Genomic DNA, 16,036 nt, shown 5'->3' on the forward strand with positions numbered 1-16,036 from the left:
AGAGCCTCCGTTATCTTCACCTTTACTTCCCTCAACAACCTAGGATGAATCCCATCAGGACTGGGTAATTTTCCTACTTTGAGCACTGCCAACCTTTTAAATACCTCCTCTTTATCTATTTTTATCCTATCCAATATTTTTACTACCTCCTCCTTTACTGTGACATTAGCAGCATCCCCTTCTTTAGTGAAGACAGATGCAGTGTTCTCATTTAGTACCTCAGCTATGCCCTCTGCCTCCAATAGAATAGATCTCCTTTTTGGTCCTCAATTGGCCCCACCTTTCTTTTGACTACCGTTTTACTATTTATATGTTTCTAAAAGACCTTTGGGTTCCCTTTTATGTTACCCACTAATCTATTCTCATAAACTCTCTTTGCCCTTCTTATTTCCATTTTCAATTCTCCTCTGTATTTTCTGTATTCAGCTAGTTTTTCTACTGTATTATGAGCCTGACAGTTAACATAAACCTCCTTTTTCTGTTTCATTTTAATCTTTATGGCTTAGAAATTCAATGTTGCAGCAACGGCCTTTAAGGCTGGTATAGTTGAAAAATTGGCAGCCGCCTCGCTTCGGCCTGCTTCTGGCGAGAGACACGGCGTCCACCATTTTGGTGAGGGCCATAGCACTGCCGTTGACAGCGCTGGCTTCTCAAATTTAAATAAGCAGATTGTGACGTTAATCAGCATGCAACGCCTGATTTGACACCACGGCTGCTATTTTGAAAATTTTTGCTTTCCATAATGCTGTATCCTAAATACGCACAGAGAAACGTGCATGAAGCAGCCCTGCAGAGACGCTGTTAGCGCTTCTTAAAGGGACACAAACATCTTTCAGGTAAGTTTGGATTTCAGCTTTTGGACTTTTTTTATATTTCATTGAATTAGTGGCTTGGAGCAATAGATGTGAAAAGGTGTTCAAGTATGCAGGGAGTGCTGCTGGGCACTTGCAAAGTTTTGGATGGTAAAGGAAGGCTTCTGAGAAGACACAAAATGCTGGAAATATGCAGCAAGTCAGGCAGCCTCTGTGGAGAGATAAACAGAGTTAACGTTTCAGGTCAAGATGCTGCCTGACGTGCTGAGTATTTCCAGCATTTTCTGCTATTCAGATTTCCAGCATCCACAGTATTATGCCTCTGAGAAGACCACTTGCTCATAGTCCTGAGGGGCACATGGAGGTGAAGCAGAGGCAGCAAAGGGGACAAGCTGCTCACAGAGGGAAGAGAAAGAAGCAGAAGAGGAAGACGCAGAAGAGGAGGAAGTTGAAGGAAAGATGCAACCCAGCCAGCCCCTTTTTTTCCTTTATTCGTTTATGGGATCAGGGCGTCGCTGGCAAAGCCAGCATTTATTGCCCATCCCTAGTTGCCCTTGAGAAGGTGGCGGTGAGCTGCCTTCTTGAACTGCTGCAGTCCGTGTGGTGATGGTACTCCCAGTGCTGTTAGGTAGGGAGTTCCAGGATTTTGACCCAGCAACGATGAAGGATGGTGTGTGACTTGGAGGGGAACTTGCAGGTGGTGGTGTTCCCATGCACCTGCTGCCCTTGTCCTTCTAGGTGGAAGAGGTTGCAGGTTTGGGAGGTGCTGCCGAAGAAGCCTTGGCGAGTTGCTGCAGTGCATCTTGTAGATGGTACACACTGCAGCCACGGTGGAGGGAGTGAATGTTTAAGGTGATGGATGGGGTGCCAATCAAGCTGGCTGCTTTGTCCTGAATGGTGTCGAGCTTCTTGAGTGTTGTTGGAGCTGCACTCATCCAAGCAAGTGGAGAGTATTCCATCACACTCCTTACTTGTGCCTTGTAGATGGTGGAAAGGCTTTGGGGAGTCAGGAGGTGAGATACTCGCCGCAGAATACCTAGCTTCTGATCTGCTCTTGTTGCCACAGTATTTATGGATGGGATAATCGGGATAGGATCATCTGCCTGCGGTACCATTGACCACAACCCCAATTCCCCTTTCAACATTTGTCCCACGCCTTACCTTCCCTCTGTTACTGACCATCACAGTGTCCTCCTGGCCACATTGCTGAAATAAAAGCCACCACATGGCAAACTTTCCAATCCAATGTTATCCATATACTGTCTTGTGTGTACCTTTGCCTATCCTAGTGATGTCATGCGGTGCTATCCCAATGACTTCAGCATGGCTGGCGGAAGGCTGCTGACTTTCAGTGGGGGACACTGCAGATAGCCTTGCAGGATGACCTCGAGGAGCTGGGGTTGGGAGTGCCAAGTCGAGTGTAAGTGTTTCTTCTTCTTCTTCACTCTCCTCTCCCTCTTCTTGGTCAACCACTGGCTGGGCAGGCAGCAAAATAACTGTGCTGCCTGTGCTCTTTTTACGGGCGGGAGTTAACCTCGTCCCACAGTGGCACCGGCCGTTTTCCCGCGCTATCGGATTTCTAGGCCTATGTCTTTAGTCATCCAGGGAGCTCTAGATTTGGATGCCCTTCCTTTCCCCCTTGTGGGAATTTGTCTCATCTGTGCCTCTTTGAAGGCCTACCATTGCTCATTTACTGTTTTACCTGCCAATTTTTAATTCCAATCCACCTGGGCCAGACGCCCTGTCAACTCATTGAAATTAGCCCTACTCCGGTTGAGTATTTTCACATTTGATTGTTCCTTGTCCTTTTCCATAACTCATCTAAACCTAATGATATTGTAATCACTGTTTCACAAATGCTCCCCTGCTGAAACAAGCTCTACTTGCACCATTACATTTCCCAGAACGAGATCCAGCACTGCTTCCTTCCTCGCTGGGCAGGAAACATACTGATCAAGGAAGTTTTCTTGTACACATTTCAGGAATTCCTCCCCCTTTTTGCCCTTTACACTGTTATTTTCCCAGTTTATTTTAGGATAATTGAAGTCCCCCATTATCACTACTCTATAGTTCTTGCATCTTTCTGAAATTTGTCGACAAATTTGCTCCTCTATCTTCTTCCCCCTATTTGTTGGCTTATAGTACACATCCAACAGCGTAATAACTCCGCTGTTGTTCCTTATTTCTAACCAAATAGATTATGGCCTAGAAATTCGTGGCCACCACAAAAGCTGCCGGTGCCACCGCAGCCAGATGTTAACGGCCAATGAAAATGGTGCCGCTAGCAGGACCGAAAAATTGCCGCTGGAGACTAATTATCATTAGCCCAGTACTAAACTCACAGTGTAACGCTATCCTGGAGGCATTGGTCCCGGCAGCAGGCCCCAGTGTGGTGTGGACCAAGGAGCGTTGCTGCTTCAACCGCCTCTGAAAGCGAGGCTGTGATTTCACATTGCATTGTGGTATCTTAATAGGGCAATGCCTTCTGAAGTTATAAAAATAAAATGATGTAAAAATATGCAGATTTTAGCCCTTACAGCTTGTTATAAATCTCATCATCATAAAGAAACTACTCATGAAATAACACTGGACGGCAACACTGAGAGGATTTGCTTTTAACCCTTTCAGCGCCATCCAAGGAGTATAAATACTCGGATGTGGGCCCAGCTTGCCCGGGGACATTTTGTAAGACAGGAACTAGTGAAGTACAACTAGATCTCCATGTTCTGAAACAAGTTGATTAAAGCCTTGCTTTATACTCAAACCAAGTGCGTAGTGAGTTTTATTACGTCAATTTAATCAACTTGATATCGACTCCATGCTCTGTGTGATTTCGGGAACAGCCAGCTATGACTTCAACTGCAGAAGGGAACTCCGGCATAGTAATCAATCCATCATGGACAAACTACTCAGACCCGCCCGTCTTGACCTGGACCCGAATTCAGCTACAACTGCTAAGGTATGGAAACACTGGTATCGCACTTTCAGCAACTTCCTCAGGGTGTGTGGTGAGAATGTTCCTGATGAATTAGAGATACTTGCTAATTATGTATCTCCTCATGTGTTTGACTATATCGAAGACTGTGTAGAATATGACTCCACTATCCTAATATTACAGTGACTATATGTTAAGGCCCCAAACGAAATATTTGCTCGGCATCTACTGGCCACAACTCGACAACAACCTGGGGAATCACTTGATGAATTCCTTCAGAAACTTTGCAGGCTCAGCAAGGATTGTAATCTTAAAGCTGTCACAGCTGAGCAGTACCAGGAGGAGTTAATTCGTGATTCTTTTATTAATGGGATCGCATCTCCCTTCATACTCCAGCGTCTGTTGGAGAATAAAACCCTTGAGTTACAGGCTGCCTATGACCAGGCATGTTCCCTGGACTTAGCAAAGAGGAATGCAGATACCTATCTTTTACCTCATGCACGGGCTGCTGCTATCACTTTTAATAACTCCTTCGATAGGTCTCAGGCGGAAGCCCTCACTGATGGTGACTCTAACCTAGCGGATGACAACCCTACCCTAGAAGCCTTCACTGATGATGACCCCACCCTAGCGGCATCTTGGCAATCTGGAAGGAAGTGTTTCTTCTGTGGAGGTGCGTTCCATTATAGGAAATTTTGTCCTGCTCGTAACGCAACCTGCAATCATTGCAGCAAGAAAGGTCACTTTTCTAAGGTATGCCAGTCAAGAGCCTCTGTTAGTAAGAAAGGCCACTTTTCTAAGGTATACCGGTCGAGAGCTCCTGTTAGTTTTGCAGCTACTATCTATAAAACTGCTCCTCCCCCAAGAGCCACTACTAAGGTTACAGCTGCTATCTATGAAACTGCTCCTCCCCCAAGAACCACTACTAAGGTTACAGCTGTCAAGGGTAAAACTGCCCCTCCTCCCATCACAGCTGTTTTTCCCCAAAGTCTGTCCCATGCAGCCACGAAGGTTTCGGTAAATGGACACATTTTGAGCGCACTAATCGACTCATGCAGCTCTGACAGCTTCATTAGTGAGCAGGCTGTCAGTAAGTTAAAACTGCGTATTTACCCCTCAGACAGGGAAATTGCAATGGCTGTGACGACACTGACCATCAAGTCTTCTGGCTTTTGTCTTGTCGACCTTATTCTCAATGGCCGCACTTATTTCTCCACCCGGCTTGGGGTGCTCAAAAACCTATGCAGTGATGTGTTCCTGGGACAGGATTTCCAGAAACAACACAAAAGACTCACTTTTGAGTTTGGAGGGTCAAAGCCGGAGCTTACCACTTCCAAAGTACCGTTTTGTGTGCTTTCGGCGGCTTCGCTCAACGAGCCCTCCTTGTTTGCCAATCTTTCCCCCCGATGTAAGCCCATAGTCACTAAACCACGACATTTCAACCAAGATGATCAATCCTTTATCGAGGCAGAAATCTCTTGCCTTCTAGCTGACGGTATCTGAGCCATGTTCATCTTCCTGGCGGGCTCAAGTCGTCGTTAAAAATCCTCTGAAGTAACACAAGAAATGTCTTTGCATCGATTACTCGCAAACTATTAACCAGTATACCGACCTGGATGCCTACCCACTACCACGCATCAATGACATGGTCAATAACCTTGCCAACTACAAGGTATTTTCAACTTTTGATTTAAAGAGCGCATATCACCAAGTACCGTTAAAGGACTCTGACAAAAAGTATACAGTCTTTGAGGCCAGTGCTCGGCTTTACCAGTTCTGTCGCCATCCATTTGGGGTCACCAATGGGGTGGCCATCTTTCAACGGGCAATGGATAGCCTAGTCAAACAGGAGAACTTAACAGACACTTTTCCATATCTGGATAATATCGCCATTGCTGGTCATGACCAGAAGGAGCATGATGCCAATTTCCAGAAATTTTTTGACGTTCTCCGTCATCGCAACTTAACCTTAAATGAGTCCAAATCTGTGAAATTAGTACCATCAGTCAACATCCTTGGCTACTGGGTGGGCAACGGTGTCATCAAACCGGATCCAGAGCGACTTCGTCCGCTTCAGGAGCTCCCTCCCCCTACGACTCTCAGCTCTCTTCGTCGGGCACTCGGCATGTTGGCATATTATGCGAAATGGATACCCCACTTCTCTGACAAGATCCAGCCCCTGCTTCACGCAAAGTCAATTCCATTGGAGGCAACGGCTATTTCAGCTTTCAACCTCCTCAAGCGACAACTGGAAAAAGCCACGCTTCGTTCCATTGATGAAAATCTTCCTTTCGTGGTTGAGTGCGATGCATCGGATGTGGCGATCTCTGCTACCTTGAATCAAGGTGGTCGACCCGTTGCATTTCAGCCCAGAACTTTGCAGGGTAGCGAGCTGCATTATCCTCCTGTCGAGAAGGAGGCTACGGCCATCATCGAAGCTGTACGTAAATGGAGTCATTTTCTCGCTCATCGCCATTTCACACTTATAACTGATCAGCGCTCCGTGGCCTTTATGTTGGATAACCGGAAACACACTAAGATCAATAATAACAAAATACAACTCTGGAGGATGGAATTGGCCACCTTTGGATACACCATACATTATCGACCCGGCAAAGAGAATGTGGCCCCGGATACCCTCACACGGGCATTCTGCTCTTCCATGTCAACTTCGACTCTTGCGGATCTTCATACTGACTTATTCCATCCTGGCGTTACCCGTATGTTGCACTTTGTGCGATCTAAAAATCTCCCATTTTCTATGGAAGATGTGAAAAGAACATGCTCCTCCTGTAGAATTTGTGCGGAATTAAAACCGCAATTCTTCCGTTCATCGGATGGCTCACTCATACACGCTATGCAGCCTATGCAGCGACTCAGCATTGACTTTAAAGGGCCATTGCCTTCCTCAACACGAAACACTTACTTACTAACTATGGTGGACGAATATTCACGCTTTCCCTTTGCTTTCCCATGTCCCAATATGCTTACTTCCACAGTGATCAAATGCCTTGATCAAGTCTTTTCCCTTTGCGGTACGGCCAATTTCATCCACTCTGATCGGGGTCCCTCCTTCATGTCAAGCGAACTCAAAAGTTATCTTTCCCAACGGGGAATCGCCACAAGTAAAATGACACCATACCATCCCATCGGTAACGGACAGGTTGAGAGATACAACGCTATCAGACCAGCAGTGGGAAACTATGCTCCCTGACGTGTTGCATTCCATCAGGTCTCTTCTTTCTACATCCACCAATGTCACACCTCACGAGCGATTCTTCAGCTTCCAGCATTGTTCCACTCATGGGACGTCCCTACCGTCATGGTTGGCATCTCCCGGTCCCGTGCTGCTCCGAAGATTCGTCCGATCTTCTAAAAACGATCCCCTCGTCGACAAGGTAGAACTCACGGACGTCAATCCCACGTACGCGCACGTGTGGTACCCTGATGGCCGGGAGTCCACCGTTTCGCTCCGGGACCTGGCTCCCTGTCCAGCCGGTTCCACGGACCCAACTGATAGAGGGACCCACGGTGATGATGCCGACACTCTGCGCTCCCTTGAAGATGACGCCCTACCTGGGACATCGAGAGATCTGCCGGCTGCCCCACCGGATCCACTCGGGGAGCCGAGCGCTCCCCGTGGGATGGCCACCCGAGGCCAGGATGCCGGTCAATCCCCGGCTATCAAACAGGGTGAAGCCAGCTCTGTGCCTGTGGGGACCTGCACCCGGAGTCACAATCTCCCCAGCCTCCCATGGGTCGATCAGGGCAACACGGGCCCTGTCGATCCACCAGTATGGATCAAGCGGCCCAGGGACCAAGACACGGTCTGGGGAGACGAGCCTTCTAGCCATAAACAAAGATCTAAAAGACTGCGGCTATTCGTGGTCCGCCTAATCCGTTAAGAGGAAGTCGTCGGACTTCCAAATCTTTTAGGCAGGAAGAATGTTATAAATCTCATCATCATAAAGAAACTACTCATGAAATAACACTGGACAGCCAGCTGGTGGCGCCGTCCAAGGAGTATAAATACTCGGGCGTGGGCCCAGCTTGCCCACAGACATTTTGTAAGACAGGATCTAGTGAAGTACAACTAGACCGCCATGTTCTGAAACAAGTTGATTAAAGCCTTGCTTTATACTCAAACCAAGTGCGTAGTGAGTTTTATTACATCACAGCTCAACTGCCTTCTGAAAAAAAAATTTACATTAAAAAGCTCTTAAAGCGGAATTCCCTGCCGCACCTAAAAAAATTGGGAAAGTGCTTCAGCACCAACACAAATGGCTCAGCAAGCCAGGGAAGGAGCACCCAAGGTCTTGCACGTGGCACTCCAGCTTTGTGCAGCGGGTCAACACTGCAAGACTAACCCTCTACCCACAGGGGCCAGGAGGCCCTCCAGAAAGAACAATGTGAGACCATATCACTGAGGCCATCGCCGCCAGCAGTGTCACCCCCACCCCCTGGCTCCAGTGCCCAAAGAAGTGTCATGACCTCAGACCAGTGGTCAAGGTCAGTGAATGCTTCTTTAAAAGTCATCTCCTACGAACTGCACCACTAGCCTCACACACTTCTCAATATACAACTCATCCCCCCGCCGCAATCACTCATCTACCAACAATCTATACCAACCACGAGGCACATCTCCCATTCCTAGCTTCACCTCACCCCCTTGGAAGAGACGTTGCTGCCAATTCTTGGCAGGGGCATGGCTGAGCCCTTGGCCAGCGGTGGGCTGAAAGGATACAAGATGTTGGTATCTTCATACGTTATCCTCCTTCTCGCATGCACCTCTTGCATTCCCACCCTACCTTCACCACAACTCAACCCTTGTACCTTCCTCATTTTAAACACCCAAAAAATGCAGCCTGCCCAGCCCAGTGGTTGACCAAGAAGAGGGAGAGGAGAGTGCAGAAGAAGAAGAAGAAGAAACACCTACACTCGATTCGACACTCCCAGCCACCAGCTCCTCAAGGTCGACCAGCAAGGCCATTTGCACTGTCCCGCACTGAAAGTCAGCAGCCTTCCACCAGCCATGCTGCAGCCACTGGGGTAGCACTGCATGACATCAGTAGGATAGGCAAAGGCACACACAAGACAGTCACTAAGGGAATGCATAAGAGTGATGAGTTGATTTCTTGATATCATATTGGATGGATAGATGTATAAAGTTGAATTGGAAAGTTTGCTTTGTGGTGGCTTTTATTTCAGCATTGTGGCAAAGAGGACGCTGCGATGGTCAGTAACAGAGGGATGGTAAAGTGTAGGACAAATGTTGAAAGGGGAATTGGGGTTGTGGGCACTGGTACCGCAGGCAGATGATTCCATCCAGATATCCCGGGCAGAAAGGGGCTGTTTGGGTTGCACCCTTCCTTCTGCTTCATCTCTTCTATTTTTTCCTCTTCTGCATCTTCCTCTTCCCTCTGTGAGCGGATGCTGTAAGTCTGAAATAAAAGCATAAAATGCTGGAAATACTCAGCAAGTCGGGTAGCATCTCGACCTGAGGCGTGAACTCTGTTTCTCTCTTTATGCATGTTGCCTGGCCTGCTGAGTATTTCTAGCATTTTCTGTCTTCTCAGAGGCTTTCCTTTACTATCTGAAGCCTTGCAAACATCCAGCAGCACTCCCTGCACACTTGAAAACTTTTAACATGCATTGCACCAAGCCACTACTTCAATAAAATTAAAAAAATCCAGTCCAAAAGCTTAAATGCAAACTTACCTGAAAGATGTGTGTGTCCCTTTAAGAGGTGCTGACAGTGTCTCTGTCAGTCTGCTGAATGCTGGGTTTTCTTGGCGAGCTTAGGACCCAGTGCTGAACTCAGCGCTAAGGCCCAAGTTTGCTTGGGCCAGTGCTGCTATCGGCAGCGCTAAGGCCCTCACAAAAATGTGCCCACCGAGTCCTATGCCAGAGAAGGGCGCTAGAGTGGCGGCTGCCATTTTTAGATCATGGCGAAAACTCGTGGCGGTAAGTGGGCCAATTTCTAGGCCAGTAACTTTGAACAAGTACATCATCCCTTCCAGTGCTGTAACAGTACCTTTTATCAATACTGCCACCCCAACTCCTATTTTTCCTTCCCTATCTTTCCTGAATACTTTGTAGTGAGGAAACCTAAGTTCCCAATACACCCCTTGTTGGAGCTAGGTCTCCATTATTGGCACTGTTTCATAATCCCATGTGGCAATTTGTATCTGCAATTCACCAACCTTATTTACCATGCTCCCTGCATTTCCACACATACACTCCGCCCCATCCTAATCTGCCTTGCATTTACCCCCTGTCTGATCACTCCTAATACTGAGCTAATGCTGTTTTTCTCCTCTCTAATGCTTCACCCTCATGGCCATCACTCTGCCAAATTAGTTTAAACCTTCCCTGCAGCACTAGCTGACCTCCTTGCAAGAACATTTTTCCCAGCCCTGTTGAGGTGCAATCTGTCGATCTTGCACAGGTCCCTCCTGCCCCAGAGCTGGTGCCAATGCATCAGGAATCTGAAGCCCTCCCTCCTGCACAATTTTTCCAGCCACACATTAACCTGCCTCATCTTACTGCTCCTATACTCACTAGCATGTGACACTGGGAGTAATGCAGAGATTACTACCCTTGAGGTCCTGATCTTTAGTCTCTTCCCTAGCTCATGAAACTCTGACTGCAGGATCTGAACCCTTTTTCTTCCTATCTCATTGGCTCCAACATGGACCACGATTTCTGGTTGTTGCCCTTCCTTCCGCAAAATATTTTGGACCTGTTCAATGACATCCTTTACCCTGGCACCAGGGTGGCAACACACCATGCGAGACTCATGTCTGCGGTTGCAGAAACACCTGTCTATCCCCCTGACGATCGAATCCCCCATGACCACTGCATTTCTACACTTTGCTGTCCCCCCAGTGCAGTCATTTGTTGCATGGTGCCGTGGATTTGCTCTGGACAGCACTCCCCGAGGTGCCATCAACCTCACCAGTATTCGGCACTGAAAACCGGTTTGTAAGCACCACACTCCCGGACGATTCCTGAACTGCCTGCCTCTTCTTCCTACTCTGCCGATGGTTACCCATTTACTGTCTTCCTGAAGTCTCTGTGGCTGCGGGGTGGCCACCTCCTGGAATGTGCGATTCAGGAAACTTTCACCTTCCCGTATGCCCTACAGTGACACTAGCCACTCCTCAACTTCAGAAACCCTGAGCTCAGGCTCAAGCAACAGGACCACTTCCTGCACACATGGTTATCCAGGACACACAAAGCGTCCTGGAGTTCCCAAATGGCACAGGAATTCCAGGTAATGGATCTCAGCTGCCCATCCATTGCACTGGAATTAACTGTCTCTTTACTTAAAGTTCTCTTTACTTAGAGTGCCTCACTCTCTCCCTCTTTCTCTTTTGCTGTTGTCCATCAGTTTATATTACTTAGCATTTCTTTCCCCCTTTGCACAATTCCCACTCTCACCAAATTCCCATTTTAAAGTCTTCACTCTGTTTGCAATTCACTCCGTTAAGTTCACTCTCTCTGTACTTGAGCCCTCTTAGTATATACCACTTAAATGGTATATTTGTGTAAATAAGGCTGCACGCTGAATTCATACTTCAGTGAGGTTCCATTTCCAGCACACACATTGCCTCTATAGAATTAGCACATGACAGGGAAACAGGCATACTGCATGAAACCTGTTTGTATGGAGTCTCCAATGTGGGTAAAGCCTGTGCCACTACTGTTTTAAAACAATCTGCTACTCTGTCAAATTTTAATGGTGTCAGTCACAGCGTACAGGAGAAAGGGTTGCTCCACACTTATTCCCTCTGTGCTTTGGGGCTTCCCTGCAGATAGCCATAAAGTTGCCCCCTGTTCCTTGGTACTTTCTATTACAGTAAATCCCTCCCACATGATTGCAGTGATGTCAGAGGTGCATTGCTATACATTTTCAACCAGTTGTTACAGGCTGCTTATGGCAGACAAAGAGGATATTGAAAAGCCTTTTGCTCCCGTATACCAATCCCTTGCTCATACAGTTGACAAAGGACATGGGGTTGTGGTGTCGGTAGGTCTTTCTTCCTCCTCTTCTCACTTGTGACTTGTCATTGACCTCGTGCCCTTCCTCAAATTCACTAACTACATTCTCTAGGGTTCTAACACCTGTGCTGCTGCTAGGGGCAGGTGGAGTGCTTGATACAAGATGCTGTGAAGTGCCTGGGTTGGTGATGCCACTTCCTCTGGCTTCCTTAACGTGGGAAGAATCTAAAGGAAGAAAATAGGAATAAGATTTGCAATGCACCCCTAGCCAATGGCTTCCAAGATAGGTAAGATCTTAGATTTTTAAGCATATCATGCAGCTGTTTTGCAAAAGTATGCCCTGATGTCAGGATTTACAACGGGAGTCAATGTATGAAGTATCATGACAAATGAAGAATACTTTCTGCCTGGTGGAACTACAGAACAAAGCTCAACTTTGTCAATGTCTTCTATAAATTCATGGTCAAAAAGAGTGAGGGCCATTTCCTCAAAGTTAGACAGCTGCTTCAGCACAGCTGGCTTACCAACAATGCTGTTTCTCTCCCAATGGTTGACCTGTAAGCAGAGCATATTTATGAAGATGTCAACAGTTGTCTGACCATCACAAGCAGCATCCTTGTGTCCTGATAACCTACCTCCCTCTGCCAGGTCTTTTCATACTAGCTTGTGTGGCGCTTTTCTTGCCAGTACTCTTTTGCAGGTTATCTATGAAGTGCCATGTGCATGGTATTATTGTTGTCAACTACAAATGTGTCATGCAGCTTCTATTGAATGAAGGAGTGTTGCAAATAGGTCTCAGTGTTCGGTGCATGCTTTACATTTCATCTCCCTAGGGTGCAGCAGATTAACATTTACATTGCATGAAGGAAGAATATATATGTACGCAAAGGTGTCTACACTTACCTTGACACATTGTCGGATGCCAGTGACATTTTTCCACACTTGCTTGCAGGTTTAGTGGACCTGGGAGCTTACATTTATTTGCTTAGTGACCTCCTCCATTCAGCTTGCACCTGAGATTTTACAGGTGGGTGGCCTTGGCACCAAACAGGGTTATCATCCTTCACTGCGTGTGCTGCAGCAACACTTCAAGAACTGCTGCTTTGTCCAGTTTTGCAACTTGCAACCAAGCAACATGCAGGCCTGACTCCTTACCATGTTCCATGTGCAAGGAGTTTATTCCGATGAAGGAGAAGGGTTTGCCTCAAAAAATTCGGCTAAGCCAGCCTCCCACTGCCGGCATGTATAAGGCCACACCACGAGTGAGCATAGCCCTGATGCTGTCAGAGTCATACAATCAAGCCTAATATCCTTGACAAAATCTGAAGAATGCGAAGTGTAAAGGTTTAGAATTTTACTGACTTCAGTGACCCTTAAATGTCTTTCAGATGCAGGGTTGGATCTCTTTGGAACTTCTCACTATCTGACAGGTATACTTAGGGTTGTATTTGCACATACCTTTTTAAAATTAATCAGGTATCATTTTAGTTTTTTTGTTTGAGGATACATATCTTTAAATAAAATCCCCGATTAAACCTAAAGGACAAGGTAAAGTGTAAAGGTTTACAATTTGATGACTGCAATTTCTCTCAAATGTTTTTTTCAGTTTTTCATTTCGCGAAGTTTGATCTCATTGGATCTTGTCACCATCTGCAAGGTATTGTTTGGGATGCATGTAAATACTTTTTACTGTCATTAAAGGCTGTATTTTCCTTTGTCTGTTAAGTTTAACAGCAAAGTAGGCATGTATAAACAGTTGAGCAAGATTTGCAGGAAGTGATAATGGATCCTTTTCCATTTTTACTGCTACTCAGTCTTGCTCCCAACCTAAAAACATGCTTGTTGACTGTTAACTCCAAGGCTGAAGCATTGAAACCATCTTCAGCCAGAAGTGCCAAGTGAACAATCCTTCTCTGCGTCCTCCTGAGGTCCGCACCATCACAGATGCCAGTCTTCAGCCAATTCGATTCACTTCTCGTGACATCAAGAAACGGCTCAGTGCACTGGACACATCAAAGGCCACGGGCCCTGACAGCATCCCGGCTGTAGTGCTGAAGATCTGTGCTCTAGAACTAGTCCCACCCACAGCTATGCTGTTCCAGTACAGCTACAACACTGGGATCAATGAGGAAAATTGCCCAGGTATGTCCTGTCCACAAAAATCAGGACAAATTCAACCGGGCAAATTACGACTCGGCAGCCTATTCCCAATTATCAGCAAAGTGATGGAAGGAGTCGTCAACTCTGCTATCAAGCGGCACCTACTCACCATAACTTGCTCACGAATGCTCAGTTTTGGTTCCATCAGGACCACAGCTCCAGACCTCATTACAGCCTTAGTCCAAACATGGACACAAGAGCTGAATGCATATACAGATGTGAGCTCCTGACACAAAGCTTGGCCCACTCGGAGCGCGTATTAAGATATTGTGTATGCCCACACAATTTTCTGTCCATTAAAATGAATGGACAGAAAAACATGGAAGGTGCGCAATTTATGCATTCTGGTGGGTGAGGCTGGATGTAGGGATCATGCATTTATTAAATTTACCCTGTAGAGTGAAAAGCTGGGACCCCAGTACTAACCTCTGGGGCAGGACTTGTCACTGACTATCAATTCAAGAATATCCCTTTTATCCCAACTCTCTGACTCCTATCTCCCAACCAATTTCCTATACATTCCACGAAGTTGCTTCCAGTTCCATGCTTCTCAATTTTAGCTAGTAATCCCTTGTGTGATACTTTGTCAAATGCCTCCTGATAGTCCATGTATATGGCATCCATTGATCCTCCTCTATCCACCATCTCAGAGATTCTGTCAAGTAACCCTATTAGGTTAGCTTGACGTGGTCCACCTTTCACAAAAAAACATACTTATCAGCTTACATCTGGGCTGGTGCCTACTTCAAGTAAGAATGATGCAGTGTGCTGTATGAGGCTTGTTGGTTGGAGGATTCATTTTCTGCTCCTGGGATTTATGTATATCTGTAAAATGAAAAAAACGACACATGATCAGTATGTGTGCATAGTTAGTAATGTTGTTGCCAGAGTATATATAGCATATTTCATTCACATCACTTGTAAGATATTTGCAGAGTTACGTTATACAATTATAATAATACAAAGCAGTAGCATGGTCATCCTATCACTTCTTGTCACCAATGCCATATACGGCATTCCATTCTATGACCTCTATAATCCTTGAATCCGTTAAAGTCTTTGATGTGCCATGACCTCTATAATTGTCTCCTTTAATCTGTTAAAGATTTTGATGTGCTTCATCCTGCAGGCTGTTTGGTTTTGGTGTTTTCTTTTGAAAGCCATATCTCATTCTCATCACTTGTTGAAAGATATTTGCAGAGTTACTTTATACAATTACAATAATACAAAGCAGTAGCATGGTCATCCTCTCACTTGTTGTCACCAATGCCATATACGGCATTCCATTCTATGACCTCTATAATTGTCTTTTTGAAGCTGTTAAAGGTTTTGATGTGCTTTGTCCTGCAGGCTGTTTGGTTTTGGTGTCTTCTGTTGAAAGCAGCCTCTTTCCACAATGAGAAGAATAATATACACTGAATGAGCAAATATTTCGCATTGTGTGTTTTTATGACCTTATACACAGATTACCTGAATGTAAAGTTTCTTGGCTCTAGAATTTCTGGTAGCCGATTGAATGCATGGGAACTATTAAGTATATTTTTGAATAATGATAATTATAAGTCTTTTTCACCAGCATCTATTCATTCCTTCTTTTCTACTATATATTAACAATCTACATTAGTTCCATAAAGTGTTGCAAATCGAGCAGGTCACTGGATCAATAAGCTACTCAAGGAAATATCAGAAAATTATTTCCCTTGCCATATGTGGCTTCGCACACAAATTCCTGCTTCCGTTTAATGCACTCTGTGTGCATGAAGGGTAACTTCACCCCAAGTGCACATTTCTAGTGGCATAGTGACTAGTGATATAATTATGCAATTGTGTCTAAGAATTATCTTGTTTAATTATTCAATGACTATGTTGTTATTGCTCTTGATAAAAATTAAATGGCACATTGACACAAATTACAGTTAGGAAAAGGTCTTATCAATTTGGAGTTGACTGTGATAACTGTTAAATTTGTTTCAGCTGTACAAATGGATCATGATTCATATCCTCTTTCACTTCCAATACCTGAAGAACCTAAAGTCGAAACACCAGTGGAAACACCAGTGGAAAGTGAACATTGTCACTACATATCAGGTATGATTTTAGTATTTTTTTTAATCAGCGTTTATCT

At 45.6% G+C, this 16,036-nt stretch overlaps 1 protein-coding gene across 1 annotated transcript in view; it reads left to right on the top strand.

Moving 5' to 3' along the window:
* Positions 1–12,022: 12,022 nt before the first annotated feature.
* The window catches only part of LOC147104264 (uncharacterized), a 38,649-nt gene continuing 34,635 nt past the window's right edge, over positions 12,023–16,036 (top strand). The window contains exons 1-3 of the mRNA XM_085962176.1: positions 12,023–12,038; positions 13,358–13,408; positions 15,886–15,999. Of these exons, the coding sequence (XP_085818302.1) occupies positions 12,023–12,038; positions 13,358–13,408; positions 15,886–15,999 (181 nt within the window). The remainder of the gene's footprint in view (positions 12,039–13,357; positions 13,409–15,885; positions 16,000–16,036) is intronic.

The sequence above is a fragment of the Somniosus microcephalus genome, chromosome 19 (genome assembly GCF_052327205.1).
Source record: "Somniosus microcephalus isolate GS21.2 chromosome 19, FLI_Smic_1.0, whole genome shotgun sequence".
Lineage (NCBI taxonomy): Eukaryota > Metazoa > Chordata > Chondrichthyes > Squaliformes > Somniosidae > Somniosus > Somniosus microcephalus.